Source organism: Gracilinanus agilis, chromosome 6 (assembly GCF_016433145.1).
Source record: "Gracilinanus agilis isolate LMUSP501 chromosome 6, AgileGrace, whole genome shotgun sequence".
Taxonomy (NCBI): Eukaryota; Metazoa; Chordata; class Mammalia; order Didelphimorphia; family Didelphidae; genus Gracilinanus; species Gracilinanus agilis.
In genome coordinates this window covers 236,856,366-236,879,393 of record NC_058135.1, presented here as the reverse complement: position 1 = coordinate 236,879,393, position 23,028 = coordinate 236,856,366, and the positions used below count along the sequence as shown (strand labels likewise).

Below are 23,028 nucleotides of genomic sequence, written 5' to 3'. Positions count from 1 at the left end.
TTGTAGGTTCAACAATCTGTATTCTAAGCGGTCCCAGCCTGGGCCTTCTGTTCTCAGATTTTTTCCTGCTTCGATGCTCTGTTCTAAGTTCCCGCCCTGCTCTGACACTCTGTGATTCTCTGAGTCTGTGAGAAGGGCAGGAGAGGCACAAATCAAGTTCTCTGGGAGCTCAGACGCGGGAAAGAGCACTTCTTCATGGAGACATCTAAAAAGTGAAAGGTCACACATTTGATGTGACTGTGATTTTCATGTTTAGAGGAATATGGGAGGAGAGGGCAAGAAAATAACTTTAATGAACCTCCCCAAAGCTAATCACTCTGACTTTACAGGCTGCATAACAACGGAAAGCGGACCCCTTCCCCGGCCAGAAGCCCTCAGCTATGGAAACATGCAAGGGTCATCTTTTTATCATGGTCACCTCTCCCCAGTCGCCCAGCAGGATCCCCTTGGCAGCCAGCCACACAAATTCCAAGCTTCAGGGCCATGTTCCACACCAGTCTGCTGTTCTCACTGCCCCCCAGCCATCCACGTACACAAAAGCCAGGCCCCACACCCCAGCACCCACCATTCCCAGAGCTTCAGACACCCCTCTGAGATGCAGCCCCCGCCACATATGTCTGCCCAGTATACGCCGGCAGCAGCACCCAGTGAGAAAGATCCGGCCTGCAGCCCCCCCGCTGTGAAGCTGATGCAGCCCTGGCTGGACCCCCAGATGCACACAGAGCCAGAGGGTGCCCCCCAGGGGCTGGGCAAGCTCTCCCACACACAGCCCCTGCAGCAGGGCCCACACCCTGCCTGCTCAGGGGCCCCGCCGACACACAGCCAACACGCTCAGCGTCCCCTACAGGCCCCCACCGTCCAAGTCCAGTTTGGCCATCACCAGAAACTAAAGTTCAGCCATTTTCAGCAGCACCAGCAGCTGCCACCTCCTCAGCCACCGCAGGCGCTGCCCCCGCCGCCACAGCCGCAGCCACAGCCTCCACCGCCGCCACCGCCTCCGCTGAGCTCGGGCCAGCACGAGAGTCCCCACGAGCCTGTCCTGCATCCTAGCTTGGACATCATGCACCACAAGTTTGAGCTAGAGGAAATGCAGAAGGACCTGGAGCTGCTCCTTCAGGCTCAGCAGCCCAGTTTACAGCTCAACCAGACCAAGTCCCCCCAGCATGTGCAGCAGACCATCGTGGGCCAGATAAACTACATAGTGAGGCAGCCGGCGCCTCTTCAGCCTGTCCAAGAAGAAGTCTCCCAGGTGAGTCCTCGGGTGGCGGGAGCTGAGCTCTGCCATCGCCCACGAGGTGGCCGTCCCTTGCTGAGCCCGTCTCATCCTCTACAACGTGGGGATGCGCCCTGCCCCTACCGCCTTGCCAGAGTATGTTGTGAGCATCAAAACAAATGCTGGGGGTGGTGGGGAAACACTTGGTAAAACTGTAAAGCTAGAATTCTGTGGAGCATTTCTCAATGGCCTGCTTGGAAAAGTTATGGGATTCTAGCTCTAGAACTAGAAAGGACCTTCTTGGATGATTAAGTGCTTTTTGATTAGGGAAAGCATCCACCCCTGATAACTCAGCAAGTTTTAGAGCCAGAAGACTCTTTGGGAAATAGAGTCATAAGCAAGGGATTTGGGAGAGCAAGGACACATTTCTAAAGCCTCTTCCCTTCTCTCCACTCACTCACTGCCTTTCTGTTCATCTGAAATGTCAATGGCCAAGTCTATGGTTCTATGATCTTTGTTCCAAGTAAAAAGGAATTATTAGTGATATTATATATATACATATATTCTCCCTTATCCTCTTATTTATCTATGAACTCTCTGAAGTTTCTTTAGGACCCCATGAAAAAGAGAATATAATGTTACTTTGGAATGGAAATTATTATTTCAGGTCTTATTTCATCCGAGAAAGTTCTCTGTAAGAGGAAATTCCTAATGGGGAAATCTGAAGAACTTGATTTGGGGAATTGAAGCCAGTTTCAGAAAAGAAGAAATGGAGGATATGTGGTGACAGTTTTCTCAACTGGGAAATGAGACGATGGAGTTAGATCCTCTCTGGAATCCTTCTTGCTCCAAATGTGTGGTCTCAGTAGTTCAGGACCCATCGTTCTCTCTCTTAGGAAGAGCTCCTGCTCCTAAGCATGGTGGCTAAAGCTTGCCCAAGTCTTCAGCTATCAGGGTTAGTTTCCCTCCATCATGAGTAGATTTCAGAGCTTGGCTGGCCTTCATGGGAACACTTTTCTGTGTGGATGGTGAGGCAGCTATTAGGAATTTGACTTGTTCCTTGCCTCCTGTACTTGGGAAAATTTACACTCCAGCTAATGAGGAGACTAGAGGGTTCTGTTTAATGTTGGACAAATCTTCCCAGGGAGAACTTGAATCTCCAGCAAACAACTCAGGATTTCAGAGAATTAACCCTTACCTCATTGACTGGGCAAGGCTAGCCTGGTGAAAAACCATGAAGCCAACTGAGCGATGAGAGGCAGAAAAATGGTAGAGTGGAGAAAGAGAAGCTGATTTTCAGTGTGACTTTTTTACTACTTATGAGACCTTGGCCAAGTTACTTTTACTCTGTGGGCTCCAGTTTTGTTATGTAAATAATGAGAAATTAGAAGAACTCTATAAAGTCTTCTGGTCTTAGCAATGAGTAGATATGGTGGAACAGAAACTGGGCTGGTAGTCACAAGGCCTGGATCCTAGTGTTGGTGCTACTATTAACTCATTGTGTGGCCCAGGCTTTAGTTTCATTATCTATAAAATCAGGATGTTAGACTATGAACTCTTTCCTATTAGATGATTATACATTTCTTTATCATCCTGCTTTCTAGGTTGATATCCCAAATGACTCATCATGTCTAGTTTGTACTTTCTAGGCTCACGTTTACCATGTTTCCTTCTCCTTTCCATATGAAAATGAACCTCTTTTCACATTTGAGCCTTTCAGGACCAAAGGAGTCCACTAAGCTGTCCAAATAGATTAATCTAGGGATTATGGGATCATAACTTCCAAGAAGCTTGAGACCCTGTATTTCAACTTAATAAATATTTATTAAGCAGCTACTACTTGAAAAAGTCCTAAGTTCAGTGTTCAAATTTGAGTTCCTACTCTTTTTCATACTAGCTGAGGGACTTTGGGCAGTCACTTAACTACTTTGAAACTCAGTTTCCCCAGGATATATGCCAGATGAAGATGACCAGATTTTATAGGTAAACTTGGACATATTTTGGTATAGCCTCAAATAAAAAAGTTCAGTTTCTTCATTAAAAGTGACTTTTTTTCAATCTTTAGTACTATAGTCTTTGTAATGTCTTGCTCATGGCAAGCATTTTTTCTTTCATAGCAATAGCAGCAAACTGTTTTTCTACTGATTTTCTCAATGTTCTTCCAACTTCAGAAAGCTACATAGTAGAGAAATCGGGAATAATCCCTTTAGCTGCCAGGTCTCTTTGAAGGTATTTATTTGCTCGTTTGTTGTTGTTGTTGTTGTTTTTTTGTTTTTGAGAATTAGAATATTAGGCTGTTTTGGAACAGTAATTTCTGTTCTTAGTGTTATTTTTTTTTTCATTTTTGTAGCAAGCATGCTCTGGTTAATCTTCTAGAGCTAGGTAGGCAACATCTCCTCCTCAGGGCACTAGGCTACAGAGGGGTTTGTGGGTGGCATACTGTCCTGTGCTTGAGCCGTTGGATTTTCTCCCCCTTGTTAGGGGCAAGTGATTAGGACCCCTGTGCTACTTAACTAGTCAACATCATTGACTTCAAAGTTACAGCAAGAACAAAGATATAAATATTTCCCTCACTAACACCTGGAGGGAAGTCATGCTCTCTTCCCATTTAGCCTCTGGATCTGAAGGAATAGACTCAAAATTGAGTTCAGTTTCTACAGGAATTGAGCACTGGTCCCACCAAGTTCATGTCTAGATGTGGCACAATGACTAGATGAACCATGTGTTGGCCTTTGTTGGTGTGGGCTCGGAAGGTCACTCTCCAAAGTCTGTCTTTGCCAGGGCAGCTAAGTGGCACAGTGCCTATCAGGCTTAGCCTTTGTTCTGTCTTCTTTAAAAAAAAAAGTCCCTCTTTGATCCAAAATTCAATTTGTATACTAATTCCCATGATTCCTCTGGCTTATTCTTTTTTCTTTTTAAGCCTTCTAAAACCTTTTCTTTCTATCTTAGTTCGTAAACTTAAAGACAGAAGGGCAAGGGGTAGGCAAATGGGGTTAAGTGACTTGCCCAGAATCACATAGCTAGGAAGTGTCCAAGGCCAGATTTGAACCCAGGTCCTCCCAGGTCCAGGTCAGGTGTTCTATCCACTGTGTCAGCTAGCTACCCCAGGCTCACTCTTTCAACTTTTTGGAACTCCTAAAATTGAAACCTCCACTTCTTTCACCTAGAATGGAGAAATTAAATGGAAATGGGATGGAAAGATTAAAGCCTGCTTCTTTGAGCTATGTGGATTGAGGGTGAGAAAGTCCTAAGCCTTTTACTTTATAGCATGGTCTCTCCTGGATACTGTTAGTGGAGGAGTTACCAAATGGGACTAAAGGAAAAAGCCAAAGCCGACGCCAGCCTTTTGAATATGCTGCCAATTTTGGCTGTGAGGTGGGTTGAAAAAGGTTCCATCCAACCATGTTGTTAGATAATCAGAAGCAGTTACAGAAAGCCTACACACTGTCCAATCTCCCTTTCTCAACTGTTGTCTCTCAGGAGTATGCTCCCTATCCTCTCCACCTGAAGAAACATTCCAGGCATGCCATCCAAGTGTCCCTTCCCAGTTATATTTTCAACCACACTTTTCTTGGTGCTTCCATGTGAATGATGCCATTTTATTGTGGACTGGAATCATTCTTGAAACACTTGACTTCTTCATACCAGTAGCCTCTGAAATACAGTAGTCAGTGAAGTGGGTTCTTAAAGCATGTTTCCTTGGAGTAACATCTCTCCTTAAAAGTCACAGAATGAAAAAACACAAAAGAGAGCAATGAAAAAGTATGTGGGTGTGAAACCCAGCATTCAAACAACAGAGAACTAACCAAAAGCAGAGAAGTCAGCTCAATCTGGTTTTGTCTGGTCTAAGTCAGAGGGTCCAAGTCAATCTGGTGTTAGTAGAAGAAAATGCAAATAGTCATAATTGTCACAAATGGAAACCACACCAAAATGATTGCTTCTCCCAAATAATTTGTACAAAATCTCAGCTCTTTCTGCAACATCTCCAATAAATATGGTCTTTGATGGAAGCCCCTTCCCTGAAGGCAGCCCATTTTACTTGTAAACTGCATCAGTAAGAGAAAGGTCAGGAATGATCACTTGCTCCCACTTTGTTGGCCAAGAGCAAATATGCCACCCCTAATTCCAAAAATTCATTGATAACTTCCTATCTAGCCATGAATTTTGTCAACTCTATGCCTAGCTTTCACTCCTAACTCTCTTGGACAGTCTTAAAACTCTTAAGTCTTATTATAAACCTTATCATCATGGAGAAAGCTTCAGCTCGGATCCTCACTCCTCCTCTGTATCCTCTGTTGCCTCTCCCATCTGTTTGGAAAGCTGAAGGGCAGAGCAAAAAACTCTTCCCTAAACCTTTCTTTTTAGAGGTCTCAGAATTTTCTAGGCAATTTTTAATCTCCTACCAGCTGCTCTGCTTGGTTTGAACTTCCTAAAAATCAAGTCCCCTCCAGCAGCCCTTCTTCCTTTTTTTCAGATTCCTTTTATGTATTGTCTTCCTCCATTAGACTATAAGCTCCTTGAGGGACTGCCTTTCTCTTATTTATATCTCCAGAGCTTAGCACAGTGCTTGGCACATAGTAGGCGCTTATTAAATGTTTGTTCATTCAACTCCAAATTCATTCATCACCAGAGCCCCATCCCATCATTCCAGGGGACCCACCACCTCGAACTCTCCATACTACTCTCCACAGTTCTTCTGCCGTGTTTGGCTCTCTCTTCAGGAGCAGAGTCACTTTGCTTCCCTCTTTTCATGGGTTCCCTTCTTCTTGTACTCCTTTTGTTTCCCCTGCCACAATCTAGATATTACCATATTCCCTAGGACAGTGATGGCCAACCTTTTAGAGACAGAGTGCTGGGTCCTGCCCCCCCTCCCCCTCATATCATGTGCCATGCCCACCCCCACCAGAGACCTCGTGCTATGCCCCTTCCTACCAGGAGTGCCCCCACCCCTTAATCCACACAGGGAGGGGAAAAGCACTCCCATTGGGCTGCTGGACAGAGAGGTGGATGATGTGGAAAAAATGTCATCAGGCACAGTGAAGAGGGAGGAGCAGCTCCACCTGAGTCCCTCTGCCTTTCTAGTAATGAACTCTGGGGTGAGGGGTTACGTGCCCACAGAAAGTGTTCTCAGTGCCATCTTTGGCACCCGTGCCATAGGTTTGCCATCAGTGCTCAGGACTACACAGTTTGTATCTGTATTTCTTTTCAAGACCCATAGATATATTCCATCTTCAAGAAAACATTGAAGACCTTACTTTGATATTTTAACAGAAAATACAAGCTATCTGACCCAAATTTATAATTGTTCTAGGAGGAGAGAAGGGGTTCTTTCCCAGTGGCAGGAAGGGGTTGTAGCAGACCATAAGCTGAACATCATTCAACACAAAGTCTGCCATTATTGCTAAGAAGGCAAATATTATGTGCTCCTTCGAGAATTTCCTTCTATGTAGGCTCTGTAAGCTGTGAGGCCAAGAGCACCTATTTACAGCATGTGAGCCTTGTTTAGAATATTAAGCAAGCCACTTGGGCTCTCTAGGACTCCATTTTCTATCTGTATAATGGAGCAGTTAGACTAAATGGCTTCTAATATCTTTTCTAGCTTTAAATCTAATATCATATGATTTACACTTTATTTTTAAAAAAATTTTAAACCCTTACCTTCCGTCTTGGAATCAATACTGTGTATTGGCTCCAAGGCAGAAGACTGGTAAGGGTAGGCAATGGGGGTCAAGTGACTTGCCCAGGGTCACACAGCTGGAAAGTGTCTGAGGTCGGATTTGAACCTAGGACCTCCCATCTCTAGGCCTGGTTCTCAATCCACTGAGCTACCCAGCTGCCCCCTGATTTACAATTTATGATGATAAAAAGGAGAGTTCCTTAGAGCTCCCCTAGGCTTTGTGTTTTAGAAGGATTTGTTCAAAGGATTTTACTCAAAATCAATGAATCATAAGCATTTGTTAAGCATTTACTATGGGCCAGGCACTACCCTAAACGAGAAGGATATAAAGGAAGCCAAGCCACAAAAACAACTCCTCATCCTTCATCCTAATGGGGGAGACAGCATGTAAGTAAAAAGGTACAGATGAGGAGACCGACGGTAACCTTAGAAAGGAAGGCACAAGAGAGTTGGGCATGGGCGAGCCTCTTCTCTTCCAAAAGGGTCATTTTTGCACTGAGCCCTGAAAGAAGGCAGCAGGGAGGAGGGAGAGCATTCCAGGCGCAGGGGATCACATAAAGACATGGGGAGAGGAGATGGAATGCTGTGTGTGCGGGACAGCAGGTTAGCCTCCATCAGTGGATCCAAGAGTGTGTGGAAGGAAGTAAAATGGGAGAAGAATGGAAAGGGAGAAAAAGGGTCAGGCAGTTAAGAGCCTTAAATGCCAAAGGGAGTACTTTATGTTCGGTCTGACAGTAGAAGGGAACCACTGGGTGTCCTCAGATCTGAGCTTTAGCCGAATCACTGACCATTGTGTGGAGGAAAGATTGGAGGACTTGAGACTTGAGTCAGGGAGGCTAGTTGGAAGGCCACTCAGGGATTAATGCATGCAAAAGGGGATGGAGGTCTGAACGAGGGGGCACGAGTAGGGAGCAGGTGATACATGTGAGAGATGGGGTAAAGGGAGAAACGAGAAGACTCGGCAGCTGCTTTGACATGTGAGGTGAGAGAGTGAGGATGTAGAAGGGCGCATGGGATGGGTGGTCAAGGAGGAGCGTTTCCTCCCTCGGGAAGGCTGAAACTTTGTCTTCTCCCTTGCAGGCCTGTGATGAGCCCAGTGTTCCTGAGGGCCCAAAGCCAATTCCACCTCTTGATAGGACTGTCATCCCTCCCGTGTCCCAGGCCATGGTAGAAGATGCCCCTGTCAGCGTGCACCCTTTGGACAGCACCATGCAGCCCTCCTCTCCTAATCCAGTGAGAAAGGTACTGATGAAGTCAGCTTTCCTGAAGCCAAATGACCCACAGTCAGGCTCTGGTGGTGTAGTAAAAGAGTCAAGCATTGTGTGGGGTCACCAGGGTTGGACTACAATAGAAGGCAGGCAGCACCTGTCCCAGTGGCCTACAGCTTCTGAAAAAATGGATGAAGGGGTTTAATGCTGGGTTTTGGTGTCCTTTTGTCTGGGTTCTCACTGCCACATTTCTCAAGTCCGAGGAGTGCTTCTCTGATTAGAGGAAAAGAAATTAGAGCTGGACGGAAGGGGCTTCTTTGTCCCTTTGGAGCAGGTTATTTTCAGGATACACGATTTCAACAGTGTAGACACTCTTTCCACCAAGGCAGACCGTAAACACTCTATGTCTTCACAGAGAGATTTTCTAGATTTGCTCTGGCTAAAAGAAAATAAGATTCCTCACTTAGGGCCTGGACCTCTGATGACGAACCTCTCTGAACCTGGCTAAGCTGGTTCTTGTATAGATGAATATATATTCCCTTGCCAGACTTAAAGCCTTTACAGCTTTGTAGGATGTGCCAGATTTGTGCATTCATGACACAGCCTCAAGGTCTCAGGTTCATGCGTACACCATAGCAAAGTGGCGCCTTCATGTAGCATCTTTATCTGAAAAAGGAGGGAAATGGACTAGATGATCTCTAAGGGACCTTCTAAGTCTAAAGCCTCATGATGCTATAATCAGCAAGATAAACAAGGTAAAATAGGAAAAAGTTACTTAAAACTTTGACCCCATGCATGTTTTTCCAATGCACTAGGATTAACGATGCTAACCAATTCCTAGGTAGGGATGCGTGTCCTTTTTTCCCCAAGCATTATGCCTACATTTTAGGAAAGTGCCACCTGGTAAATAAATGCCACCCGAGCTTCGTGGCCTTGGGCAAATTCCTACCCCTCTCTGAGACTCAGGGTGCTGTCTGCAAAATTAGGGGATTAAGCTCATTGAGTTGTGAGAGCCCTCCCAGCTCCACCATTCCAGGACTTCTGAGATCAGCCTCAGTCCAGAGTTCTGCATCCTCCTGGCCCCTCAGGGATTTCCCACCCCCTCCTCAGTTTCCTGAGAACTGTGCCCCATCTCCCCCATTCTCTCCTCCCCCACCACCCAGCATGACTTGTCAGGCAGGGTTAGATCTGGCTTGCTGGAGGAGCTGAAGGCTGGAAAGGAAGAAGGTTAAAAAATAGAACTTTAACTAGGCAGATTGCAGAAGAATTCTATGTGTCCTATGCAAATTGGTCTAATTGTAATGCATATTCACTTGGGTCTGTACTAAGTTATGCACCTCAGGGAGCCAAAAGAGAGCTTCTGATGGTGGAAGCTCTAAACAGCAATGTTCCTCAATGCAGTCAGTGCCCAGCTTCTATGTGGGACTTCAGGCGGGGCTGAGTATGACTTCTTTGAGTGGAAATAGTCTGTGACCAGAAATATGGAGCTAGATTCTCATCCCAGCTTGGCAATGAATGGTGAAATCTGGGCAAGTCATCGGCTCTCACTGGGAGCCTCAGTCTCAGTCTCTCCTCTAGCAAGTGAAGGGATCAAAATAGATGAGAGGGAGTTGGTCTGAAGTGAGAAAACTCAGATTTGAACCCAGCCCTGTGACTTTATTTGTATGATGGTAGGCAGCTTTCTCTACTTCTTCAGACTTAGGACTTGGTACCTCTAAATGGAGACAAGTGGACAGATGATCTCTAAGAGCCCTCACAGCAGTAAAAGCATTGGTTCTGGGCTTTTTAAGCCTCTCCCAGCTCTCATGCACTATGGCTTTGGGTCCACTGGGTCCATACCACCAGCCCTAAGAGGGCAAAAGGAGACCTACTTTCTTTGAATTGTTTTAGCTCCTGCCCCCAGAACTCAGCCCCCAGAGAGTAGATCCTCAATGCTGGTGATGGTCATGGAGCCTCTCTGGCTAGATTCTAGAGTAATACCAGGGTCCAGCTAGAGCACTGTGGTCCAGGGGACACTTAGGAGTCGCATGCTCATAGGCATGCCACTGACTTCTAGGAGCTTCAATTTCCTCATCTCTTAAGAAGATGGCAATGCCCATCGCATTTGCTTAAGGGTTGTTCTGAGGTTCCAGGGAGTCATGTCTAGAATATCTTTTGCTTGAGTAAGACACTTCATCTCTTGATGGCTCAATTCCTTTATCTATGAAATGCAGGTAGAAGTACATCTATTAGCTAACTTGCTTGAATGTTGGGAAGGCCAAATAAGGTAGCATTTTTTTTTTCCACAGAAAGAATTGAAGCCATTTGCAGGGAGCTCCCTTTCCTCCTTATCTCATATCAGTAAGATGTCTTCTATCCCTACCCCTTCCTGTCTCACACAGAGAGAGGCAAACCTGTCTACATGCAGAAGTGATCCTGTTCCATTCCATTTTCTCTTCTGTCCTCTCTGTCATCTCCATTCTTATTTATATTCAGAGTTCCCCTGTCTACTAGCTGCTACCCTACTGCCTACAAACTTGCCTGTGTCTCTCATTCTCAAAAAATTCTGACTTGATCCATTGATCCACATTAACTCATCTCATATCTTGCTTCCCTTTTGTGTCTAAACTCTTTGAGAAGGCCACTTGTTGGTGCCTCCACTTCCTCTCCTGGCGCTCTCTTTTTAACTCTACAGATGGGCTTCTGACCTCATCGTTCCACTGAACCCTTCCTCTCCAAAGTTACCAGTGATCTTTGTTGTTACATCTAATGGCCTTTTCCTAGCCCTTGTCCTTCTTGTCCTCTCTATAGCCTTTGACACTGCTGATGTCCCTCTTTTTCTGGATCTCTTTTCTCTCTGGGTTTTGGTGCCATTATTCTATCCTGGTTCTCCTCCCACCTATCTCCCTTGACTGGATTTTCCTCCAGTCATGCCCTCTAATGATGGGTGTCCCCTAGGGTTCTGTCCTAGGCCCTCTTCTCTTCTCTCTCTCTATACTAATTTACTTGATGATCTTGTCAATTCTTATGGATTCAATTATCTCTATGCTGATTATTCTCATATTTACTTAAGCCAGTCCTAACTTCTCTCCTAACCTCCACACTCTTGTATCTCCAACTTTCTATTAGACACCTCAAACTGGATGTCCTATAGACATCTTAAAACTAAATATGGGGGGCAGCTGGGTGGCTCAGTGGATTGAGAGCCAGGCCTAGAGATGGGGAGGTCCTGGGTTCAAATCTGGTTTCAGATGCTTCCTAGCTGTGTGTCCCTGGGCAAGACACTTAATACTCATTGCCTAGCCCTTACTGCTCTTCTCTCTTAGAACCAATACACAGTATTGATTCTAAGACAGAAGGTAGGGTTTTAAAAAACAACCCCACCTAAATATGCCCCAAGTTGAACTTACTATCTTTTCCCCAAACTGCCCTTGTTTCCCCTTTTCTGTCAAGGGCACCACTATTCTCCTAGTCACCTAGGCTTGCAGCTGCATCTCTACTCTCTCTCACTCCCATATCCAATATGTTGTCATGTCCTGCCAGTTTTATCTTTGTAAATCTGTCATATACACCCCATTTTTTCCCCTGACATTGCCAATTACTAATCATTGCATGCTTGGGCTATTATAATAGCTTTTTGGTTGGACTCCCTACCTCAACCCTCTCTTGAACCCCAGACTTATCCTCCATTTACCTGTCAATCTTCCTAAAGTAAATATCTGGCCATGTCAACTTCCTATTCAGTATATTCTAGGGGCTCCCCATGACCACCAGGATCAAATAAAAGCCTCTTTTGGCTTTCAAAGTCCATCACAACCTGCTCCTCCTCACCTTTCCAGTCTTCTGTCTTATTCCAATTTAGCCTGTATATATCTTGTACATACTTTTTTTCATGTCATCTTCCCTATTAAATGGTGAGATCCTTGAGAGCAGGAATTTACTTCTATCTTTCTTTGTATCCTGAGAATTTAGCACAGTGCCTAGAACCTAAGAAATTACTTAATAATTGCTATTGATTGGCTGACATATATAGTAAGTATTTGATAAAGAAAAAGCACTATGTGAATATCATTATTATTATCATTTTGTTTTTGTATATTTTTGATAGGAATTCAGGCATAAATGGTTCTAGGACAAGATGCTATCTTGCTGTTATTTCTTTATATTCAATTTTCCACAGACTATTGATTCAGGAAGATAAAATAACAGCTGATAAAAATATTAGGATATAAACTCATCATTCGTAGGCACATCGAAAGCACTCACAGTACATTCCCAGGAGCCGCAGGACTAGTATACCTTATCCTGTTCTTAAATAATTTTTGCTTCCCCCAGCTAGATGAGACTCTGGAAAACCTTGAAAGCTCTTTGTCTCATGTAGGTTGGAGATTATGAGTATTAGAGATGGTGTTCCTATATTTTTGCGAATCAACATTATGTCCCAGAGATCGTGGGCAGCAGTTTAGGCTGTGATATAGTCCAATTCCAGTACAATAATTGGTTGAGTTCTTTAAGATATTTGAAGCCTGTATCGGTAGTATGGAGATTTATCGTGTCAGTTTGTGAATGATAATGAACTTCTAATGAATAAGTCTAGCCACCAGATCACGTCTAACTAGCTTTTTGGCAGGTGACAAATTTACAGTTTGAAGTAATATTTAATACATCTCTACTAATTGATTGCACAGATCACCAAGTCTGAGCTCCTTAAGGATAACCTTTCTATAATTTCTTGGAACAATTAGCTAGTCTTGAATTAGTCCATATTATGAGCAGCAGTAACAGTAGAAGAAATATCTCCTCCTTCTCCTCCTCCACACCATCATCATCATTGAGAAGCATCTTGGTGGAAGAATTGATCTCTGATCCAGGAAGACCTGGGTTCAAATTTTTCCCCTGCCATCTATTGGCTGTGTGGCCTTGGGCACATCATTAAACTTCCCAATGTTCTAGGAAGCTTCCTAAATTGAAGAGAAGGTGTGAATCTGTTTTTGCAGAAGTAACTTTCTAATTGGGGGATTTCTTCTATCAGCACAATCACAGTACCAATTGATATCTCCATTATTTCATATCATAGTATGCATTTCAGACCATTAAGGATCTTAGGCGTGACATCTAACCCCTTCTTTCTGGCATCAACTATTCCAAATGGAGCTTAGCAGATGTTTTGCTATTGTCAACACAAAGCAAGAACCCCGTGGCCTGGTGTTGGGTTGCACAGGACAGTTGGATGGGAGGAGAATATTCACTCACCTGCCCCCATAATGAGCCAAATCAAGGATTGTTGCACTTCACCACTGCAGCCTTCTTTTTCCCTTAGGGGCTCACGTTCTTGCTTAGTTCTTTTCCAGAACTTGTCCATAGTTTTAGCACTGAGCCAAAGTAATCTTAATAGCTTGTTCTCTCCCCTAATTTGCAACCCTAGAATCAGAGGCTTCTTTACTGCCTGCTAATTTTGGGAGGCCAGTTTGTCTGATGGCTGTTAACTTGTAAGGCAAGTAGCTTTGGGAGATAACTCTGCAAACTAGTGTCGTTTCATTACGTAATCATGGAATATTTAAAATTCATTAAGCCAGCTTGGTTTAGAGGTAGAATTCTCACCCACCAGTAGAGTAGAAAGAGCATAACCTGGAGTTAGGAGCTCTGAGTTCTAGACCAGGTTTTAGCTTTAACTTGTGTGACCTTTGATAAGTCCTTTTGCATTTTTGGGCATGGCTTACCTATTTGTAAAATGAGAATCACCCCAGATAATCACTAGGATCCCTTTGAATGTTAACATTTCATTGTTTTATTTCAACTCACTATGTGGTGGGCACTGCCACGGGCTCTAGGAATTCAAAGATAAAAGATGAAACGGTCCCCAAATACTTTTTCAGATGAACTGCTGTCCACCACTTCCCCTAACTTGTACTTGTAAAGTTTTTTTATTTTTATTTTTATTTGAAGCCCTGTGGTTTTTGATCCCACCAGACAGACTCAGCTACTTCCCCTCCCTCAGCTGATGAGATGTTGACAGATCAGGTGTGAGTGCTGGGCCTCAGAATCCCTTCATTTCACATACTGTTCTCTTTGGGGCACTGCTTCTTCAATGTGGGAAAGCCTTAGTGCTGTAAAGTTTTCTTGATCATTGTCTGCTTGTCAATTTGCTGTTGGTATAAGATAAATGAAGATTCTCTGGACATCCCTGACACTCGCATGGAGGGCTAGAGAGCAGTGATTACAGTTGAAGTGACACAGATCTGTTATTTACTTCTGTCAAATGGTACATTAAAATGTCGAAGGCTAAAGACATTCTTCCACACCTGGAGCCACCATCTGCCCAGGAGCATCATTAATGCTCTCTGATGCCCAGTGACTGACCTGGAAAAGCAGTTCAGATTTTTGTCAAACCAGGTCTGTTCTTTGAAGGCATTCTGCTTTGTTAACAGTGAGTTCATGGGGGTCTGAATCAGTCTTATCCCAAGAAGAACTTTCTTCCTGGATCAGGGTAGAAGATGATTTTTGGCATTTGGTGTTACTTGCAGAGGACAGACTTTCTTCTCTGTGTCCAAGGATTTGGAGAAAAGCTCACGGTTATATTCCTCCAAACTTACTACAAAATGACCAGGAAGAAGCTCCCAGCTAAATGGAAAGATGTCCTGATGGCTTCTTTTTTCCCCTTTCTATCTGTCTTGACCTGATTGGTCCTGATTATCTCCTGAGATAAATCCAACAGAGTCAAATTCTTCAAGAACCTACTTGTAGCTAAAAGGATGAAAAATGAATGGAAATAGGATTACATCTTCAAGAGAAATGTGCAAATATCAAGATTTGGAACATTAAGCCCAATTGGAGGAAAATTTTCTTACTTTGTTCACTGTAAGACAAGCAGACCTTTAAGAGATACAGGATCTCTCTATGCTTGGTCTTGGAATAGCTATCAGCATCTCACTGGAGAAGGCTAAATTTCGCTTTGCTGTTTTGTTGCCTTTTGGTGTGATAATGCACAATTCTATACTCTTTGGGTCAGGTAGGTGGTGTAGTGGCTAGAGTACCAGACCCGAAGTCAGGAAGACTCACAAGTTCAAATCTGACCTCAGATATTTGCTAGCTGTGTGACCTTGGGCAAGTCACTCAACCACGTTTACCTCAGTTGCCTCAGTAAGATGATCTGGAGAAGGAAATGGTAAAGTAATTTAGTACCTTTGCCAAGAAAACCTCAAATGGAGTCATTAAGCAACAGACTTTGCGTATGCTATTTCATTTGAATCTCATAAAAACCATGTGAGGGAAAAAGATAAATATTAGTTCAATACTTCAAAATATATTTCATCTGTATGGAGATTCTCTTCTTTGGTACAGATTTTGACCCCTTCATACCCTTAACAAATGGTTTCATGAGTTTTCCTGACCCAAAGAATTTGTCACTGCTGGCCAGCCTTCCCTGGACTTGATGAGGCTGACAGACCCGCAGGCTATTGCTCTCTTGTATTGGAAGGATTTCTAGTTTGGGAGGACATGAAGAACTTCCATTTTCTTGGAACAGCTTCAAGGCCTTTGCCATCATGAATGAAGAAAGACTTAAGTGGAGAGAGGCATGAGTATTATTATTCCTGTCTTAGAGTTGGGAAACTGAACCCCAGAAAGTAAATTGGTTTACTCAAGCTTACACACAGCTGAGCTGGGATTCAAACCCAGATCTTCAGATGGCTGAGTCTGTTGCTCATTTTCTTCTACCATGCTTCCTTTCAAGTAGGTTCAATATGGAAGAAGTAAGACCCAACGTGAATCAGTCTTTAGTAAGTGCCTGGTGATGTACTAGGTGCTGAGGACGTAAAGATAATCATCGTCCCACCTTCTAGGAGCTTGCATTCTACTGGAGGAGACAACGTGTATATATACAAGTAAATGCAAAATAAGTACAATATAGGACAAATAGAGAATTTTTGGGAGGGAGGGCATGAGCAGCTGACAGGATAAGGAAAGTCTTCACATAGAAATTGACTCTTGAACTAAATCTTGAAGAAAGTAACGGATTCTATTACTTAATAGGGAGGAGCACCGGGGAGAAGTAGGCACAAAGGAATTAGGATGAGAGATGGAGTGTCATGTATGAGGATAGCAAGAAGCAAGCGCTGAAGGGAAGTCTTGAATAAATAATCTAGGACCTGTTCCTAACCCTGTTCTATTCAATAATTATATCAGTGAATTAGCAGAAGACATAGAGGGGCTACTCATTAAATTTTAAGATTATATAAAGTTGGGAGGGATAGTCAATATGTTGGATGAAAGACACAAGAGAAGAAAAAATCTTGATAGGCTAGAGTGATCAACCAAATAATGCAATTTTGCAAAGACAAATGTAAAGCCCTACCCTTGCATTTTAAAAATCAGTTTTACAAGTATAGAACGTGGAAGCCATGGACAAACAATGGTTTGTGCAAAAAAGCAAGGCGTGGTGCTGGATTTGGAGCCAAATAATCAGCAATGAATCTCTTCTTTGTCACCTCTCTATAAACTTGGACACTTCTGCTTAAGACACAGTTTGCTGCATTCAAAGAAAGGAGGACATTGAAAGTGATGAGGAAGATGTAAAGATGGCAGAGGAGGTTAAAGGCTGAGTCTGAATCCCCAGAATCCTTGCCTTCATTGATATTTCTTTTACTATTTTCTTCTCTTTAGACATATTATAGACTTCTTCTATCACCTGGACTTCTTAATAGTAGCAAAGTACCAACAGCAACCCTCTTAGGATAATTATCTTGAGAATAAAAAAGACTAAAAAGGATGTAGTGTTACCAGCCACAAACTCTATAGGGATGCTAACTATGGAGATATTGTGAGTTTCTCAGGTTAAGACTGATTAAGGTTATTCCATACTGTTATAGGATTATATAGTTCTATGTTCAGTCTAGGAGACAAGCCTTCTTTATAGTTCCCTGTTTCCCTTTGTCTAGTAACTTCCCAGGCCAGTCTTATAACTGAGGAGTCTATCTTTTAGGTTTTACCCACTATTCTTTTCAGCTCAAAATCAAGCTTTTTAAAGTGTTTGGTGCTCCCAAAAAAGTCTCCATTTTCTCTGACTTCTCACTTTTAGTTTTTTAAAATCTACATAGCTCTTGTTATCTTTTACTTTTTTCTTATATTCATATTAATTAATATTCTTATATTAATGAATATTCTTATATTCATATATTCACAGTTATATGACTGTGTGCTCTTCAGTCTAATCCATTTGATTTAATTCATTTCATTCCATACACCTTAAATCCCCACTGTGTGCAGAGCACTGTGTTAGGAACTGGAAGGAGACACAAAATTTAGATAAGATGAGTCCTCATCAAACCCAGAGTCAAGAGGGAGGATGTGATATATAAACATAAACAGAGAACTATATTAAAGGGTATGTGATATCATTTAGTGAGTAGACTCTCCATCTGATCAAGCTGCAACCAGCCCTTCATGTCTCACAAGACTATCTCTATTCATTAGTGTGAAGAAATTTGTCATTTGGTGACCAACTTGCTGATGATAGTCTCTGTATCTTCTGAATCTTGTCTTCCCTTCTACCTTTTGACTCTGAAAGACAGTCTTCTCTCTATTAACACAGGAGACAATTTTTTAGAATTGGTGAAATTCAGCTATAGAAAGAGATTCCTTCAGTTTAAATTTAATATTGAGCCTGTTTAAATTTTACACCAATATTTTTTCTCAACTAAAACAATCCTTGAGACCATGATTCTTGGGCAAAAAGCCCAAGTACTACCAGTGATCCAGTGATTGAACTTTGCTAGCTTTTCTAGCTTTCATGGCTCTTCACTCAAAGAGCAGCCTACCATTTATTAACTGAAGATCTTCAAGTATTTCCTATATTCAATTTCCATGTCACCTCTTCTTTTTTTCCCCCAAATAGGTATGATGATGATAACTTTTATTCAATAGTCAGAGTTTTGGCGATTTCAACTCTTCAGAACACAGAAATAAACAAAAAAGGCTCCTCACCATTGAAAAAAATAGCTGCCCCAAAGTCCTGTGTATTTTATCTCCTACAAGAGTCATCAAGCCAGTTTTCTGGCCCTCATCAAAGCCAGATGTCTTAGAATTGTGGATTAATACAAGGTTACTGGTTGAAGGTGTTAGTTATCTTGTTTCCCTTGGCAATTCTTAGATCTTGCTAGATTACCAAAAGCAGAATATTGGGGCAGTGATGACTGAAGCTACTAGAATACCATGGAAAACATTTGACAAGAAGGGAAAGACAGTAGTGTCACCTGTTAGAAAAAAAACTTGTTTGGGACCATTTAATGTCTAAGTAAACATATCGGTACACTACCAGTCCCTGAGGACCTCCCTGTATTATAGTCCAGTCATAAAGTTGACCCTGAATCATTGAGAAAGGATTAGATAATGTGTCGTCTTTGCTTAAAAAGGCAGGAAAGATTTCTATTAAAGATGATTATTTTTTTAAGTTTCATCACCTAAAGCTATCTGAAAAATCATTTATGAGGAGTATTTTATTCTCCAGAAAATTTCTGTGATTAAATTAAATTCAGTTTATATGAACATATCATTTGTTTTAATTGACTTGTTTTAAATGTGCATTTTTCTCAAGGCTACCCTGTGGGTCATAGCTACCCTGTAGATGATATGTAATTACTCTATCACAGTTTTCCATTGACTAAAGAATTGGGAGAATATTAAAGTTCCTTGAACCAAAATCAAGGTGGGATGGAATTTTAGAGACCATCTGGTGAATTCTATCAATTTAAAGTTGAGGAAACATGTCCCAGGGAAATGATGGCTTCTCAAGTGAGTGGCAGAACCAGGACTAATGTCCAGGGATCTTGATGTCTAGGCCAGTATATTTCCATTTGCATCATGGCGCCTCTTTTCTGTGGAGACCATTAGGACCATGATGGAGAGTTTCTGGGGATCCTCAGAAGAGAGGTGTAAGAGAAAATCTATAGGCTAATATAGGCATGAACTATCAGTTTAGAGACAAAAGGGATGTCAGAAGTCATGTAGTCTACCTCCTTCAATTTACCCATTTACCTAAAGCTAGTCACATAGGTCAAGATGTATCAGCTAGGTGGCATTGAATCCTAGGTCTTCTTGTGACTTTGGATCCAAAGTTTCAAAATCTTGAGAAGCTAATAATGCTGGATTGATTGGAGCAGGATTCGTAGAATCATAGTATTTAGAGCTGGAAAGGATCTCAGAGATCATTCAGTTGAGGACTTTCATTTTTATGGGAACTGAGGACCAGAGAGGGAAGTTGACTTTTCCAATATGTCAACAATTACTCATTTTAATATATTAGTAGCTCTCATCTCTAATTCATACAGTTGGGAGGGAAATAGCAACAAAAGGAGTTTAGCCTTTTTTTCCCAACTAAGAACCACTTACACACAAATCAGAGATTACACACAGGTAAAAATAAATAATTTTAAAGAGAAATATAGTTTCATCTAGTCATTCTTGAAACAGAAGACATAAAATTCTACTTAACAAATTACTAAAAAATTTTAAAGTGCTTTAGTTCCATAATTCAAGTTAATTAAGGGAATAACATGGGGCAGGAAAAAGCAAAGAAGAAAGAAAGAAAGAGAGAGAGAAAGAAAGGAAGGAGGGAAGAAAAAGAAAAGGAGAGAGAGCAGTGAGACCCAGAGACCAAGAATAGAAATAAAGAATGAAAAGAGAGAGGAGAACCCAGAGAGGTGAGAATAAAGAGGTACGGGAATCAGAGTAAATTTTTACTTGTTATCTCTGTCCTTTAATATGTTCATTAATAGCTCTTTCTGTACAACAAAGTGAGCTTGATTTTATTGCAAACTTCAAAGTGTAATTTCAAAATAAAGGTTTATTTTCCCTTGGAAACCTGAAGACTTTGTGTGTGTGTAGGATTATCTTAGGTCTTAAAAAAATTTACCCTAGAAACTTACAGATGCCCATCTGTTTGCCCAAGTCTCTTCTGAAAAACCGAGAATAAGAATATTAACTCCCTCACATTACCTAGCATTTTCATATCTATTATCTATCACCTTAGATCTCACAAAAATCTGGGACCAAGGCAGGGTTGGGCAGACCCCCCCTCATCATTTTAAGGATGAGGAAAGAGACTCGGAGACATTAAGTATTTTGTCCCCTGGCATATGAAGAATAGAGCTGAGCCTAGGACCCAGGAGGCCATCCTATGTCCTCATTGGTGCTCTTTCTTTTGAACTATGAGAGTCCATGTGAAGATCAAAGAATGTGGGATTTGGAGTCAAATGAATGAGGTTCAGATCTTCATTGCTTGATTTATTTACTTGCTGACTGAATCAGCCTCAGTTTCCTTATGTATAAAATAAGGATAATATATTTTTTTCTATTTACTTTCTCCTCTTGTGGGTGGGAGAAAATGGTATGGAAATCTGTGCTTTCATATTGCTTGGAGGCCATGCTTGAGAGGGAAGTCCTCAAGCCTTTATTAAGACCCTATTGTGTGCCAAGCACGGTGTTAAGTGCTGGACGTACAAAGAAAGGGAAAAGACAGTCTTGCCCTCAAGGAGCTCATAATCTGATGGTGGAGACATCATGGAAACAATTATTGACAAACAAGCTATGGATGGGATGAATTGGAGAGCATCTTAGATGGAAGGTCCTGACATTTAAGGGGGCCTAAAGATGGGGCTTTAGGTGAAATTTAAAGGAAACTAGGGAAGTCGAGAGCTGGAAGTGAGAAGGGAGAGGGTTCCAGGCATGGGGGACAGCCAGGAAAAACACTCAAGGTCAGGAGATGGAAGGTTCAAGGAACAGCAAGGAGGCTGTTGTTACTGGATAGAGTTCCTGATTGAAGAACCTGGCTAGAAGTTCCCTTTTCCTCTGACCTAATTAATTTATTAACAAACATTTATTAACAGCAAACATTTATTAACAAACCATCTAGTTTCTTTTTTTGCTTTGGGCTGTGTGCTAACTGTGTGCCAGACACTGTGCTTAATGTTTTGCAATTATTATCTAATTCTCACAATAACTCTTTGAGGTAGGTGCTATTATTATTTTCATTCTACAGATGGGGAAACTGAGGCAGAGAGGGGTTAAATAACTTGCCTAGGGACACACAGCTCATAAGTGTCTGAGGCTGGGTTTAACAGTCATTCTGACTCCAGGGCCAGAGCTTTATTCACTTGACCACCCAGCTTCCCATGGAACCGAGGAAAGATGGCAGAGTGGGTCAGACATGTAGTGGGTTCAGAGTATGGAGCTACCCACTTTGTGTGGCTGCATGAGGAGGCAGTACAAGATGCCACCTGCCTGCCCTAGGAATAGCTTCCCTACAAGCCTGCTGAGTCATACATTTAACAGATGTCAAAGCTGAAAAAAACTTTAGAGATCTTTTAGTCAAATTTCCTATTAAACAGAGGGAGAAACTAAGGTCCAGAGAAATTAATTTGTCTAAAGTAATCACTAGGAAGCAGCAGAACTGGTATCCCAAGTTAGTTTTTATAATCTTTTAATTTTTTTTTGGTGGGACAAATGACAAATATTGGGGGATTTTCTCCAAAAGATAAATTTCTGATAAAACAAATATAGGTTACTTCAGGAAAGGTTCTTCCAGCCCTTGATTTGAATTGGGATCAGATAAATCTGGTAGCCACAGAATTCTATTGGATGCCAGCCCATTGGGCGGAGAGCTCTGGGCAGCTAGGAGGTGACAGTGAAGCCTCTGACCAAGGAGAGAGCCTCAAGATTATAGGACACTGGAGACCCAGAGAGACTGAACAAGAAGATGGTGGAAGCAAGTTTTGTCAGACCTTAGTGATAAAAGTTTCTCTTAGGGTCTGTCTTTGTGTAGGGGAGCTTCCTTCCCACAAGCTCAAAATCTAAAAATAGGTGTCAAATGTCTGCTGTGCTGGGTCTGGGTCATGGGTTTCCTCAGGGTTTGAGGGTCTGACCAGAAGGTTTGAGCACTGGGTCAGAGATGTCCCAGCATGTGGCATAAACTAAGATCAGAGGAATCCCTGGATAAGACCAAAAGTCTTCTATATTTAAGACCTAATCCATAGCCTCACAGACACTGAGGACTCTTTTTAGAGTAAAGAATAGGTGGGATACCCTTTTCTGTTTAAGGGTTCCTGACCAACAGAAAAAAAAATGTATCATTTGAGGGCTACAACAATCATTCACTCATTCTCCAGACACTATTAAACACCTACTATGGATCCCTGGGTCAGGCGTGGAAATAGGTACAAAGCTGAGAGGATACAGGATTCTTGTGCTCGTGGAGCTGGTAAGGGGATCAGACACAAATAGAAATGGCAACAATCTACAAGAGTACATGTTCAGGAAAGTCTATGTGAAGTCCCAAGGGAAGATTAAATATTAATAGAGAAATCAGGGAAGTTTTCATGAAGAAGGAAGCATTTAAATCAGATTTTGTTTCTTTTATTTATTTATATCCTTTTGGGTTTAGTTACAACTCTTAAGACAGAAGGGCAAGGGATAGGCCAGTGGGGTTAAGTGACTTGCCCAGGGTCACACAGCTAGGAAGTATTTAAGGCCAGATTTGAAACCAGGCTCTGCCAACTCTAGACTTGGTTCTCTGTCCACTGTGTTGCCTAGCTGCCCTTACATTGGGTCCTAAGGGATGAATAGGGACTCTTCAGGTAAAGAGAAGGAAGAAGACCATTCCATAAATTGAATAGTCTAACAAAAGCACAAAATGGTGAAGCAAAGGACACATGCTGGGGTACTTTGAATTTAATCCAACACTTCTAAGAATGTACGGTTTCACCAGTGTGGTAGTCCCCTTACCAGTGCAATTGCAGCTCCTTTTCATGCCTCAGTAGATCCTCTTCATGAGTTTCTGTGAGAAAAAAGTCCATTACCCTTTCCATTAATCAATCAAACATTTATTAAGCATCTACTGTATGCTAGGTTGTTCCTTTAGCAAACTTCTTACTTTTGTATTCAATAAAAGACCTGGAACA

General features: G+C 42.2%; 1 protein-coding gene across 1 annotated transcript in view; it reads left to right on the top strand.

The window, feature by feature from the left end:
* The window catches only part of TRIM66 (tripartite motif containing 66), a 66,970-nt gene that overhangs the window by 22,684 nt on the left and 21,258 nt on the right, over positions 1-23,028 (top strand). The window contains exons 8-9 of the mRNA XM_044681813.1: positions 330-1,249; positions 7,971-8,132. Of these exons, the coding sequence (XP_044537748.1) occupies positions 330-1,249; positions 7,971-8,132 (1,082 nt within the window). The remainder of the gene's footprint in view (positions 1-329; positions 1,250-7,970; positions 8,133-23,028) is intronic.